The 13,898-nt window shown below is 39.1% G+C and overlaps 2 protein-coding genes across 5 annotated transcripts; both read left to right on the top strand.

Moving 5' to 3' along the window:
* On the top strand, positions 1-6,511 carry AFG2B (AFG2 AAA ATPase homolog B). Of its 2 annotated transcripts, XM_080607918.1 has the most exons (8): positions 1-1,347; positions 1,829-2,014; positions 2,595-2,753; positions 3,287-3,496; positions 3,928-4,155; positions 4,524-4,658; positions 5,367-5,492; positions 6,173-6,511. In XM_080607918.1, exons 1-8 carry the CDS (start codon positions 268-270, stop codon positions 6,323-6,325), a joined length of 2,277 nt encoding a protein of 758 aa, XP_080464044.1. In that variant the 5' UTR covers positions 1-267; the 3' UTR covers positions 6,326-6,511. The 2 variants fall into 2 exon arrangements, with proteins under 2 accessions (XP_080464044.1, XP_080464045.1); XM_080607919.1 differs by lacking the exon at positions 3,287-3,496.
* Positions 6,512-7,032: 521 nt separating this feature from the next.
* LOC308201123 (normal mucosa of esophagus-specific gene 1 protein) lies at positions 7,033-10,872 on the top strand. 3 transcript variants are annotated; one of them, XM_080607966.1, is made up of 6 exons: positions 7,037-7,168; positions 7,246-7,306; positions 7,521-7,609; positions 8,358-8,418; positions 9,099-9,190; positions 9,276-10,872. In XM_080607966.1, exons 2-5 carry the CDS (start codon positions 7,265-7,267, stop codon positions 9,165-9,167), a joined length of 261 nt encoding a protein of 86 aa, XP_080464092.1. In that variant the 5' UTR covers positions 7,037-7,168; positions 7,246-7,264; the 3' UTR covers positions 9,168-9,190; positions 9,276-10,872. The 3 variants fall into 3 exon arrangements, with proteins under 3 accessions (XP_080464093.1, XP_080464091.1, XP_080464092.1); XM_080607965.1 differs by having other exon boundaries at positions 7,035-7,168; positions 9,099-10,872; XM_080607967.1 differs by having other exon boundaries at positions 7,033-7,306; positions 9,099-10,872.
* The last annotated feature ends 3,026 nt before the right edge of the window (positions 10,873-13,898 follow it).

Below are 13,898 nucleotides of genomic sequence, written 5' to 3'. Positions count from 1 at the left end.
TTCGGCTGGGAATGGAGGATGTGAAAGGCTGAGATGGGGCTGTGAGCCAGGGGCTCGCCTCACAGTGCCCTGACGGCCCTGAGGGGGGGAACAGCGTAGGCGGGAGCGGGAGGGATGGCGAAGTCCCGCCCTGGTGCTCTCCCTCAGTGCGCTTGCTCCGAGGCGGTGCATGCGCGGGGCTCTGAGGAATGGCCGCCGGCTGCGAGTGAAGGGAACTGTCGGGTGAGGGGTGAGTAGGGAGCCCCCGCGGCGCTGCGGTCGCTGCCCATGATGGAGACGGCTCCCTTAAAGCTGCTCCCGCCCGAGCCCGGCGACGAGGGTACGCAGAGGTGCAGGCTGGGCCCTGCCGCCCTCTCCTTCCTGGGTGCGCCGCTTGGGGCCCCGCTGAGGATCTCCCTGCCCGGCGGGAGCTGCTTGTGCACGGCCTGGCCCAGGGCGGACCTGGCGGACGGTTACTTGCAGGTTGACCTGGCCTCCAGGACCGCGGGGGTGGCGGTGGCGGCGCTGAGGGGCCTGACGCTGAGTCTCGGACGGCTGCAGCTGCTGCCCCGTTGCCGCCTAAAGAAGGCGACCGTGAACGTGGTCCTGAGGAGCTCAGCGCTGCGAAAGTCCATGCCCCGAGCAGTGCTTCAGGAGACGATCAGGGACCTGCTAAGAAATGTTTATGTTTCCCATCATTACGTTGTTACTCTTGCCCCAAATCTCGAAACTCCCGTGGTACACATTGAAATGCTCTCTGTAGACCCTTTGACAGAGGAAGCAGGACTGATAACCCCCCAAACAAGCATAAAAATTAAAGAGGTGGTCACTCTGGAAAGGTACAGGCACTTATCGGAGGACACAGGAAAAATTTCAGTTGCAGGACTGGATGATGTGGGAAGGACTTTGAAAGAAATGATTGATTTGCCTTTGCGTTTTCCAAAAACTTTTAAGAAGCTGGGGCTCTCTGTCCCTAATGGGGTGCTACTAATAGGCCCTCCAGGTGTGGGGAAAACTCTTATGGTAAAGGCAGTAGCAAAAGAAGTGGGTGCGTACCTGCTTTGCATCAGTGGCCCAGCCCTGTATGGTTCCAGGCCAGGAGAAAGTGAAGAGAATTTGCAAAGAGTCTTTGAAAAGGGCAGAGAAATGTCCCATGAAGGCCCGACTATTCTCTTTATTGATGAGATTGACTCCTTATGCCCAAAGCGAGGAAGTTCAAACAATGCTCCTGAAGATCGTATTGTTGCTCAGCTGCTAACGCTACTGGATGGTGTAGGTAGTGAAGGCAAGATGGTCCTCATGGCAGCAACAAACAGGCCTGATGCCTTAGACCCTGCACTGAGAAGAGCTGGCAGATTTGACAGAGAGGTAAGCAAACCCTGTTAGACATAATGAATTTCCTTTCTTTTCCAGGGGGACACTTAATAAAGTAATTCATTTTTTTAGAAGAAAAAATGGCTACTAGTCATGTTCTGTAGTGGGATTCCACAGATTTGAGACATATGTCTTGTTTCTCTGTTGTCAACACTGAAATAACATCTTTGCCTAAGACTTATGTTTACATTACCTTAAAACAGTATTTGGTGAACAGTAGCTGACAGTGTCTTATGAACAACTGTTTATACAACACTGTTCACTTGGAAAGTAAGCATAAATGAAAGGTGCTTTAAAAATTTATCATTTGTATGCTGCTGCTAGTAAGTTTCTTGTAAAACTCTTTAGTTGCAATACAGGTAGGTAAATTTTCAGAAAACAGTATAAAGCAGAGACAAAGTTGCTTGCCTAGGTCTACAAAATAAGAGGAATATAGCAAAATATCTCCTTAAAATTTGTATTGTATTTGTTTTAGGTTATTATTGGGACACCAACACTTATGCAAAGAAGATCCATCCTGCAGTTGCTTACATTTAGTATGCCGATTTCTACGGAAGTTGATTTGATTAAACTGGCGGAAATTACAACTGGGTATGTTGGAGCTGACCTTACAGCACTCTGCAGAGAAGCTGCTATGCAGGCTATGTTCCACAGCTCTTTGGTATGCTTGCAAATTAATCAAGAAGAATGTAATTATTATGTACCACACTTTCTCCATTAATACTTAGTTTTCCTGGAAATTCTCAAGATGAAAAAGTCAGAACCTAAAATACTAAAAAGCACCAAATGTGTTATAAATGTAAATATACCAATGCTTTTACTGCATTTGTGGTTTAATAACTGCACTTTGCAGACTTCTTGAGAGTTACGAATGTTAGACCGTTTGTATTCAAGAGAATCAAGGCATTTATGTGTAGTAACCCTGAATCTAGCAACTATTTGATTTTGTAGGTCACTCTGTAATGGAAAAGTAATTTGGGGAAAAACAGTAGTTTTCCCTAAAATATGCGTTTCTGATAAAACTGTGTTGTTTTTTTTTTCTTATAAAAACTTTCCAATAAAGAGAATATATTCTACTTTGTGCTACATCTTTTTGTATGCAGTGCTTAAGCTTGTTAGGGCAGGAATTTAATTGATTATTGATTGCATTCGTCCTTTTGTGAAGTGTTTGGCATACTAATAGAGCATTGTAAATTATTATGTAAAAACATTATTAATGTGCTTTATTTGGTTTTCTTCAGGATTCAACTGAAATGGTGATTAACATGGCAAGTTTCCAAGAAGCTTTTAAAAAAATTCAACCATCCTCTTTTCGAAGTGTAATTGGACTAAAAGAGTGTAAGCCAGTCACTTGGGAGCAAATAGGTGGTCTTGAAGATGTAAAACTGAAGTTAAAACAGGTAATGTATAACATGTATTTAGATAAAAAGGCAGTTTCTAATAACCATGTGCTCCAAGGTGTTCTATGTGCTACATTATAGAAATGTATTCTCTTGCAAATTACATGATTCTAAATTGTATTCTAAACATTATTTTCTACTACATTAAGTTATTGCAGTGCTTGTGATTTAAAAACCTTCCTCTCCCAGGATAACAGCAATAATACCATGGAATAATTGTCATGCTTTCCAGTATCTGAAAAACTCTGCAGCAGTACATTTCTGAGTTTGTAGCCAGATGTGGCTCTTGCATGTCATTCCTCAAGGATTGCCTTTTATTCTGTTTGAGACTGAGAGGAAACTTCAAGAAGGAGGGAAAGGGAACGAGGGGGGTCTGTCTTTTTATACCAAGAAAGACCATATTAGTATTCTGCGTTGATTTCAAATTAATGCATGAGCAAAAGAGAGAAATATTTTGCTTAGCTGCTTTATTGAATGGCTGTGAACTCTAGTTCCTTTACTGAGAATTTCATCCCTTTTTTATGTATTGACAGTGCATTGAGTGGCCTATGAAATTTCCTCATGCATTTGCTAGGATGGGCCTGTCTCATCCAAAGGGTGTTCTTCTCTATGGGCCATCAGGGTGTGCCAAAACCACACTGGTGAGGGCTGTGGCCACAAGTTGTCTCTGTTCCTTTCTTTCTGTAAGTGGTGCTGACCTTTTCTCACCTTACATTGGAGATTCAGAGAAGATTTTGTCTCAGGTACAGTTTTTAATTTATATGAGATCTAAAGTTTATTTTTGCCTGATTTTTATGAAGTGTAAGTTAGGCCTAAATTTTGCTATTGGAAAAATTATAGTTAAAACTTACCTAGTTTTGAAATAGAAAAAGATAATGCGTTCACATTTATATAAATGGAGAATCTAACCCTAAAATTATACCAGTTTTAAACTTTGAAAGTATTTCTACCCTCTTGTTGTTAGTTCACATAAGAATTTAATTAAAAAGCAGAATCTGTCTGTAGTAAATGTAAGCCAGAATGGCTTTTTGAATGAATGCATCTCTTTTTGTGAACGAATTTATCTTTAAAGTTGCATAATTAAGTCAAAATACAGAGTGAATGTAAACAGGTGATTTCGCCTTACCCAGTAGAAAGTATGCATTAACATTTTATTCTATCAATCCAAAAATAGGTTTTCCGCCAAGCAAGAGCAAGTACTCCAGCAATAATATTCTTAGATGAGATTGACTGTATCTTAGGGTCTCGGTCACACCATAAAACTGGCTATGGTGTCTCAGAACGCGTTCTTTCTGTTCTTCTTAATGAGTTGGATGGCATTGGACTGAAAGTCATAGAAAGAAGAGGAAATAAACTACAGCTTGAGGGCCAATGTCAAGAATTAAGTGACGAGGAAAGACAGGTAATTTTTTAGTTGTTGGCATTCACGTTTTTAAACTTAAAATCCTTAAGCTTAAAAATGTGCTATTCTATTCTGTCATTGTTTCTGATTTTTATAAAATACCATTTATAGATTGCTGATTTTGTATATGCTGTTCATCAATGAGACTTTGTCCAAACAAAATACCCATAAGCAAAGTATTAATGTATAATAATGCTATATATAATAATAATATATAAATTATTAATATTAAAAGGAAAATAGACTAATACAGAGATGCGTTTTCTTCTTTCCCCTTTTATTTTCTTACTAGTAGTTAACAAATGTCTTTAGATAATATCTATCTGAACCACGTTGCACTAACTTGTTCATATAATCTCTTTACTCAGCTAGAGTTTCAGGAAACTTTGAACAAAGATTTCATGGTAGTTGCTGCAACAAATAGACCAGATATGTTGGATGATGCTTTACTGCGTCCTGGAAGGCTAGACAGGGTGATCTATATTCCACCTCCGGATCTGAAGGTGATGTATTACAAATCCATATGTGGCTTCAAATGGAGAGAGAGAAATTGGCAGCATACTTTAATTCAGGAGTAAAGGGGAAATATTCCAAAAATATAAATATATTATAGGAATATATATTAATTATATATTAAAAAATTGATGGATGGTTCACTGAAAATGAGTCACCAGATTCAAAGTACATGAAGTTTAAAAAGGAATAATCCTGTTTGTAATTTAAATACCAGTTATTTTTGAAACGGTGCATGTAGTTACACTATTGCATATAGAAAACATCCAAAAATCTGAAATAATTATTTACAGAATCAAGCTGCAGTTTAGGAAGTATCATAACAAGTTGGCTGTCCTTGCTTCAGATCTCTCTTGTGCCCTGTAAATGCTCAGTGGTATAAATGTTTGTCCTGAGCCCCTCAAAAAAAGAGATGACCCACAGCAGGACAAATATAGAACCTTCAGTGTAAAATAGCATTTTCATGAAGTAGTGAGCAACTCTGAATACCAGACTTTAATATATGAGGTAACCGCAAGAGTGAATATTTCCATTAATTGTATTTTCTTTACTCTTTCGCCAAAAATATGGTACTTCTGCTTTTGGTAATTTCCTAGATCTTTCTTAGTTCTGATTTCAGATTTTTTACTGCTTTGGAGTGGGAGCAATTGTTACTTTGTTTGGTTTTGTTTTCTCATTTAATATATACCAACTTACAGGGAAGGCTTTCCATTTTGAAAATTTGCACAGAAAAAATTCCGTTAGATTCTGATGTGTCACTGCAAGACTTAGCAGTCCTAACAGACCTCTTCTCTGGAGCTGATGTTGAAAATCTATGCAAGGAGGTATGAAATATTCATGGTTAATCTGCGAAATAAACTATAAATTAAACCTTTCAATGAAAATAGTTAACTTCTGGAGGTTACCAAGTCATCTGTAGTACAGATTATTCCACCACTGAAAATAAAGAGAATGAATAAAACAGGAGGACTGAACAAGAATTAATTCTTTAAATAAGAAGCCAAGTAAGTATAAAGGGTTTCTGTGATAATTTACTGGTGGAAGTTATTCTACTGGCAGAAGTGGGAGCTGTACTACCTTTTATTTCATGTGGCTCTTTGTAATTCAGGCTTACATCTGGAGGAATCATATTTTGTGTACTGCAAGCAACTGCAGCATTCTTAGCTGAAAGCAGCATGTACTGTCAAGGCTAGAGTGGAAAAAAAATAGAACAGTCCATAAATACTTGAGCAAAGTTATACTGAAGGCAGAAAAAAATGGGAAGAAAATCCAATATGTAAATGATCAAGGATATGTTTTCTAATGCAGACAAAAAGTAAATGTGAAATTTACACTAGTCTTACCTGATGGTGTGTCTAGTGATAAATATAATTCATAGAATGCTGTTCTCAGATACTTTGTCTCAAATTTGGTTTCATGTAAAATATTTTAAAATACTTGCAGTTACTTCTTTGTGACTTAATATTGTAAGCCTTTCAAGCTTTTTTTTTTTTCTTTTCTAAAGGCTGCTTTGTTGGCATTGCAAGAGAATGGACTTGAAGCAACTACTGTAAAACATGAGCATTTTGTAAAATCACTGAGGACTGTAAAACCATCTTTAAGCACAAAAGACTTGGAATTTTATGAAAAATTTTATAATCAAGAATTAACGTCTTGAATCAAAAAGGAGTGATGTGGCATAAGTTTTTTTAAATATATTACGAAGACTGAGCTTTGAAGTGTTTTGTATCTTTCCTGCTTTTTCATACTGTACTTACTGTAGTTTTCAATCTGTATGAAATACAGTAAAATTTCACTAATTAAAAATATGTAATGTCAGTAATGAATAAACTGAAATCATGGTTGCTTGGGCTAGGTTTCCACTGGATGAAATGGGTAATTGAGATAGTACTCCACGTAACTACAGAACAGCTTTGTTTTACTATACATTTCCTAGTTTTGATTACAAACACTGGCACAGTAAGAATATTTAATTTAAAATGTGAAGTCTGAAAAGGACAGAGTGACTACTGAAGGCAGAAAAGCTTTCAGAATGTGAAGTATGAGAAACCAAGTCCCGTACTATCCAAAAAGATAAGCCATTCCATATGTGCATCTCTAAAGGCTTGCTTTCTCAAAGGCAGGTTTCCAAAGCCCACACAGTTAAAAACTTAGGGCCACGGTTAAGTTTTTGCTGCAGCAACTGGGCCAGACTTCAGCTGGGCTCCATTTTCGGTCCATAAACCGCTCGCCAAGCCCTGAGGCGAGGCAGGCCGAGGCCTTTGCCCTGACGTGCTGTTCCTCAGGCAGCAGGGCTCGAGCGACGGGAGCCTCCAATCAGCGGCCGGCGTCGCTCCCCTCAGGAGCCGGGGACGCCCGGCGGGGGGCGCCCGCGCTTCTTGCGCCGTTGCGGGAGCGAGGCGGCGGGGGCCCCCCGCGCTTATATAAAGCGGGGAGCGCGGCGCCCCGTGCAGGTGTCCCGCTGCAGCGCTGCCCGGTCGCACTGTCGCCGTCTCGTCAGGTAACGCTGCGCCCTGCTCGGGAGTCCCGCGGCCGGGGGGTGCCCAGGTTTGGTGACGGCCCCGTTTGTTCATCCAGGTCCGCAGCCGCAGCGAGGATGAACACGAATTTCTTCCACATAATCAAATCGAAAAAAGAAGTAAGTGCCTCGGGTCGGTTCTGAGCCCCGGCGGCGGCTGTGCTGAGGTGGGCGCCCCGAGCCCGGGGGCTGCCACCTGAGGTGCGGCCCCTGAGGGCTTGGGGAGCACGGGGGGCAGCTCAGCCTGCCACCGGCCCCCCTGCCTGTACAAATCCCTCCCGAGCTCAGCCGGGACAGGGAGCTCTTCAACTCTTCTGCACTTCGTGTCTTTCAGCTCATTCCCCTGGTTGGAGTCGTGTCTTTTGCAGCAGTTGGGGCTGTTGCTTTCTCTGCCTATTCCCTCTTCAGCAAGTCTGATGTGATGTAAGCGAAATACTGCTTGGAGTTTATGCTGGTTTGTTCATCTCAACGGAGGCAGTTGACAGTTAAATTTTCCTGAAAAAAAAAACAGAAAATCCAAGTGCATGTTCCAAAGTACTAGGAAAGATTAAGATATCTGCACACTTTAAATACTGAAAAATTAATAAATATAGTGTAATGCAGATGGCTTCCCCACTTAAGATTTAATAGGTAATATTTATTTTTCTTGTCTTTAGGTGTAATAGGTTTTAGTTGTTCTCAGACAATTGGGTAGAGGCCATTCAGATATGGGGTGAGCAGGCTGTATCTAAAGAACAGTATTTGCAAATACGAACCTACAATAAGTTAATATAAAATACTGGAGCCAAGTCCTTCACTCTCTAAGCTTTTGGGATATTTTGTGTTTACTTTAAAGTGACTGAAATAGACAATTTTAGCCATCAGGATCAGAATCCCCTTTTTATTTGCATCTTTATTCAGTTTTGATTTTCAGCTTTTTTTGCCTAATGTTAGGTAATACATTTGTACTCAGACAATATTGGCGTGTTGGTGCTTTGGAAGTTACAAATAAAGCAAGCTGTAATTGATGCCTAACCAGAATTTAAAATACAGAGTTGACCAAACCTGTAAACGTGTTTCAAGGAGCTACTTATGTGGACAGTTCTATTGCTAATAGACTCCTCATGTAAGAAAAGTATGTGCAAGTTCACACCCTAAAACGTAGTACCTAGTTTGCTTTCTTCTCTTAAAGCATTAACAAGACTGGCAATCCAGAGCCATGGGAAACTATTGATCCTACCCGGCCTCAGAAGGTAATTAATGTAAATAATACAGTCAGTGTAAATAGCATATTTTTTTCCAATACAATAACTATAATGTGTAAGAACTAGCAAAATACTGATGAGGAAAAAATGTAAAGCTGACATCTATTTAAAAGTGGAACTGATTGCATAGCTCATTACTTTATCTAAAGAATTTCCCCTACCTTACTTAATGATAGTAATTAAGGTATTTCCTTCTTGGTCGGCTGCTGAATTTGTGGTCTGATTGTTGGTGTTGGCCCCCACAACATCTACTTAACTCAATTCCATTGATAACAGTAGATACACAGACTGTAGAGGAAATGCTGTTTACATTTGCATTGTTCCTGAATTACAAAATTGACTGAGAATGGTTCATTGCGTATTACAGCTGTAAGGAAAAAAAAAAAAAAAGTTTAGTAGAGCACCTAGGACAGGGAAAAATACAATTATCTGGGAATAATATTTGGGTTTATTATTAATATCAAAGTGATTTTGTTCAACAAATCATTGGATGTGATATTAGTTATTATTTTTGCTTACTTCTACTAGGAAAATATAAAGCTATCAGAAATCCTTCATCACCAATAAGTTGATACATGGTGTTGTGGGGAGAAGACTAACATTTTATTGAGAGTGAACTTAAATACTGAGGGTTTACTAATTTCTTCCATGTTTTCCTTTGAATCCAGCTATTAACAATCCATCAGAAATGGAAACCCATAGAAGACTTGGAAAATGTCAAAAAACTTACGAAGTGACAAGTTTCTGTTGGCTCTAAAAGGTACTCTATGAATCTAGCGGAATCACTTCTGCACAAACTTGACTACTGAAATCAGTGTGCGGAAATGCTTCTGCTATGTTTTTAGGGTCTCCCTACATTTTTTGGACTCTGGATGAGGAGTTTCATTTTGCCTTAGAAGTTGGCATACAACATCCACATAGTCCAAAAATCTGTTTCAAAGCTCATTTTCAGGTTGCATTTGATGTCAAATGTTGAATATTCAGATGGTAATTACATATGGAAGAAGACTTCGCCCTTTTTGTAGAATTTTGTTTTCTCAAAATACATCAGTTTTGTAATTTTACAATGTTTTTTAATAAAATTGTTTAACTTTTGCAATGTTATATGTAAATTCCATCAATGGGAATTACCCAAAAGCTTTTCTAAATTAAGATTCTTGGTCTGCTCCCTCTTTATCCTATATTTTAATGCGCTATGCGTATTGTATGCAGACTAAATAGTCATCATAGCCAGAGAATGTCTATGGATGGCAACATATGTCATCATAAAATACACTTGTATTTATTTCCTACATTAGACGTGATGACAACGTAAGATGAAGTTAAGATAAGGTTCTATTCCTAATACTAAAACTTGCACGTGTGCTCAGCTTAATCCACCAGGGAGTTTTATATGTTATTTGAGACTGCAGGGTTAAAACATAAGACTTCAGCATGGCTAAAAGGGATTTAGAAATGAGAGAATTTCTGTTATATTTAAATATTGCTCCTGTTTAAACTTAGGAAAAAATGCTAGAATTGGGAAATACACTACCCAAAACCACTTATAATGTTAATTTCTTCATCTTGTGGTAGGTAGTTCAAGCTTAAATTTGCAGCACAGTTAACAGTTTTGGTGTTTGTTTTGTTGTTGTTGTTGTTTGTTTGTTTGTTTTGTTTGTTTTTAAATAGATATTAGGACCTCTGCTTTAAGAAAGAGAAAATAACACAGATTAAAGTTAGGAATGACTCCACAGAAAGACACTTTCTCTTTAGTTTGTTTACTGATGGATTGGCTAGGGAAAGGATGCCATAATCCCAACAAATTAATAAGGGGATATATGTACATCCAATGGTGAAACAGTCCTTATGTGGGTATTTTCTGTATGTTTTCCTTGCAAGCCTTTTCATATATATTACATAATTTCTTCTACACTGGATGATCAGAATGCATGTTACTTGAAGGAAGAAAGCAAAACTGAAACAAGTTGATTTGAAGAAGTCCCCCTTCAAGTGCGTAATAATGAACCTAGTGCTGTAGCTTCCTCTGCTGCAGCAAAGACAAAACAAGTTAGTAAAGCTGTCTCCAAACTTTTAAGGTAGTTCGATGCTGAGAAGAAAAAGTTATTTATCCCACACTTGTGTGCAGATACAGCATAAATATTTAATAAGTAAGTATGACTCAGCAGCATTTATATTTAAGAGTGAGAGGAACAACAGGACTTCAGAATACACGCTTAGCTTTCATTTTAAGGAATGACGTTACAAGACAATCAGGTAGTATATAACCACAAAAAACAGTGCTCTGGGGAATAAACTTTTAATCATTTAAATAGAGAAATGTTTTAAAATATTTTCTGTAAGTTACAGTGTATTTACATATGTTGCTCTATTACATTAAAAGATGTGCTGTGTTGTGCTCTAAGTTGATGCATGAATTAAATGAGTTTGTCTTTAAGTAAATCACGTGTATGGTCTATGAATACTATTACTTCTTTTGACATAAGTATGTCAACATAAGGGAAACAAGTCATTTTTACGTGATTTTTGTACTTAAATACTTTTCACTGGTGTCTTCCCGTAGTGCATTAGGCAGCGCGACTACGATCAGTCCCAGGTTATTGCTTCTCATTTTCTCCTAGGGCATAATAGCAAAGGTAATAATACAATGTTTTGCTTGTTACTTGCTTCCTTTAAAAAAACAAAAACAAACAAACAAAAAAAAAACAAAAAACAAAAACAAAAACCAAAAAAAACCCCAAAGGTTTGAGGAAAGGGTTTTCACATAATGTAAGAAATCATCATCTCTTTGTATACTTCAAAAAGATCATGAGGGTTGTTCAAGTCCTTGGGAAAACTTTCTGAGTGCTCAGACCATTCCTAAGAATATTCTGTCTGCTGTATTGATGAGATTACTCCTGTAAGTAGGGAATACCAAGGCCAGTTGCTGTATCTACCATCAGTACTGCTCAACATAAAGCAATAAAGTGATGTACAAATTATTTCCTTATTCTGCAAACATCAGAGTTAAGACAGTAAAGATTTAATCCGTTGAATTTTATGAGTTTACTTTTATGAGAACAGTAAGATTTCCTTGTCCTGTGTAATGCAAACCCATGACTTTTTATTCTTTGTGCAATTTAGAGACTGTTGAAATAAATTTCACTTCTTTCTTCCTTCTCTCCATTCTTTTCTACTTCTGCGTCCTACTTAATCTTCTGTTCAAGGTTTTGTTTTTTTAAACAATCGCTGTCTTCACTCACCCTGTCTAGTACTTTTCCATTGAGCTATATCACTTCCAACTATCATATTAATTACAAAGTTTCATTAAAATGCTCACTGGCTTGTTAAAATTTCAAATATGGATTAAAAACCATTAGCAATGATTTTTAATGGTGCTAATCACAATTTGAAATCATTAGAATCTATACATAAAGTTATGCTTTTCTAACTGCAGCTGGCTGATTATTATTAAAGCCCATTTGTAAATAGTTTTCTGGAAGAATAGAAGGTTGCTTTCTGCAGTATGCATGCAGAATGAAGCATTGCAATATGAAGCAATAATTGTGTCCCCCCAAAAAATAAAATTCGGAGCAAGAAAAGTTTATGTAATTTTGTAAATAAATGGACAAATCCATCAGTTCAAACAATCCGCAGAAACTTAACAAATGTTTAAAACCTTGCTTTCATGGAGCAGTAACATACAGGGGAACCTGAGTGCTACTGCCTGTTCTGGGGTCTGATTCAGGCTTTATAAAATGCCAGCTCTTTCAGCCTTCTAAAATATTTCCTTTTTGTTTTAGGAATCATTTAAAAATTCCTGATCTGTATTTCACTTACTGTCTCCCAGCCTTTCACTAAGATCTTTTCTTGAGTTAATAAAAGAGCTAGGCTCCAAGAAGGATAAAACCTAATTGTCGACCTCATTTTAGCCTCTACCCTTTCTCCAGCTTATCTGATACACCTTTAAACATACGTATCCTTAAAGGAGCCATGACATGGGACAAGCTTGATGGCCTGGCTGTAAGGACCATTAATGCATGTATTAACTCTGTAAGTTCACAAAATCTTTGAGCAAAATTTCAAATACTCTGAATTCATTTTAACTTCCAGAAAGTGAAGCCTGTCAATCAAAAAAACCCACAACTTTATATTCTTTGCTATGTACCTTTATTTTAATTGCAAGTCTTTGTTATTACAGTAGTACTTAAAGGCTTAAACAGAATGATGCAAGAGTTGTGGGATCCAAGACCTGTGCTGAGTTTCTCCTTTGGTTTTCTTTGCATATGATAGCCTCTGTGTCAGCATTTCTCTGCCTGACATCCCTACCCCTCCATGTTTCTCCACTGCAAATAGTTTACTACCTAGTTATTTCATTGGTGCATGTGATTTCTGTAGTAAGTAGTTATTTACAGTGGGGCCTGGTGCAATCATTAAAGGAAATTGTTCATCCTCCAGTTGTCATCTGTCTCAGTGCAGAGGGCTCTTGCCCCTAGGACTAACTGTAGAAAACAAACAAGAGTAATGGGAATGATTCACGTGTTCTGGCCAGTGTTTGGTGTTGGATGCTTCCCAAAAAAGCTTTCAGATTAAACAAACATGGCCACACTACTCAGCACAGTTTTAATTCATTGTCTGAAGTCTTCAGTGTATAGCACATGCCTGCCATACAGGCAGCACACAAGATAACACGATCACCTAAAAGCCTGACTGAAATGGAAATAGAGAAGCATTAGTGAGGAAGAGGACCTGGGGAGCTGTGGCTGGACTCAGCAACTATTTACCTTCAGGTGTTGATTTGAATAGACAGCAGGCAGATAGTTTGCTGAAAGCACTCTGCCATCATAAAATAGCCCTCACCACAAATTACACCCTTCAGAGAAAGTCCAAAGAGTGAACAGGCACCTACGGGCCTCGCCCTGTGCAAAGATCAGACACCTTTCTGGCATTTCATGGAGGCTCTATCAACCCTATTCATTCTGTACTTTGGCCTAGCGATCAAAGGATTTCGGTTTAATAATGTGTTACTTTCAGATAACATTATTATATGTCAATTCTTGCCAGCTCTGGTACTGGAGATGCAATGTCCTCCTGTAGAATTAATGAGGGATTTGTGGTGCCCTCCGAGGACCCCTCACAGAGACAAACTCCATTACATGTTAAGCCAACAGGAGAGAGCAGCTGTCCAGTGGCTGTTACCCGCCACCACACTGAAGGGGAAATCCTGAGGGATCCCCTGGGCCACATGGCTGCCGTCTCCCTCAGCCACCTCTCAGTGGAGAAGAGGGAGCACAGAGCTGCCCACAGCTGGCGGGTAATGGAGCGACAGGGGGCTTTCGTTAGCACCTCATTAAGGAGGTGCAGTAAGTGCCACGTGGGTTCTTCCCTTCTCTGCGAGGCAGGGGAGGGCAGGATAAGCCTCGATGTGCACTGCTGTCAGACCACCTGCGGGAGCACTGGAAGGCTGTGAGCCCTCAGCAGAGCTGATG

Source organism: Anser brachyrhynchus (genome assembly GCF_964034855.1).
Source record: "Anser brachyrhynchus genome assembly, chromosome: 11".
In the NCBI taxonomy this organism is placed as follows: Eukaryota; Metazoa; Chordata; class Aves; order Anseriformes; family Anatidae; genus Anser; species Anser brachyrhynchus.
The sequence above is the reverse complement of the archived record's forward strand: the minus strand, read 5'-3'. Positions and strand labels throughout refer to the sequence as shown.

Coding starts and splice junctions, on each gene's coding strand:
- AFG2B (XM_080607918.1), top strand. CDS start 268: ATGATGGAGACGGCTCCCTTAAAGCTGCTCCCGCCCGAGCCCGGCGAC. Junction 2,015..2,594: donor CTATGTTCCACAGCTCTTTG/GTATGCTTGCAA, acceptor GGTTTTCTTCAG/GATTCAACTGAAATGGTGAT. Junction 3,497..3,927: donor CAGAGAAGATTTTGTCTCAG/GTACAGTTTTTA, acceptor ATCCAAAAATAG/GTTTTCCGCCAAGCAAGAGC.
- LOC308201123 (XM_080607967.1), top strand. CDS start 7,265: ATGAACACGAATTTCTTCCACATAATCAAATCGAAAAAAGAA. Junction 7,307..7,520: donor TAATCAAATCGAAAAAAGAA/GTAAGTGCCTCG, acceptor CGTGTCTTTCAG/CTCATTCCCCTGGTTGGAGT. Junction 8,419..9,098: donor ATCCTACCCGGCCTCAGAAG/GTAATTAATGTA, acceptor CTTTGAATCCAG/CTATTAACAATCCATCAGAA.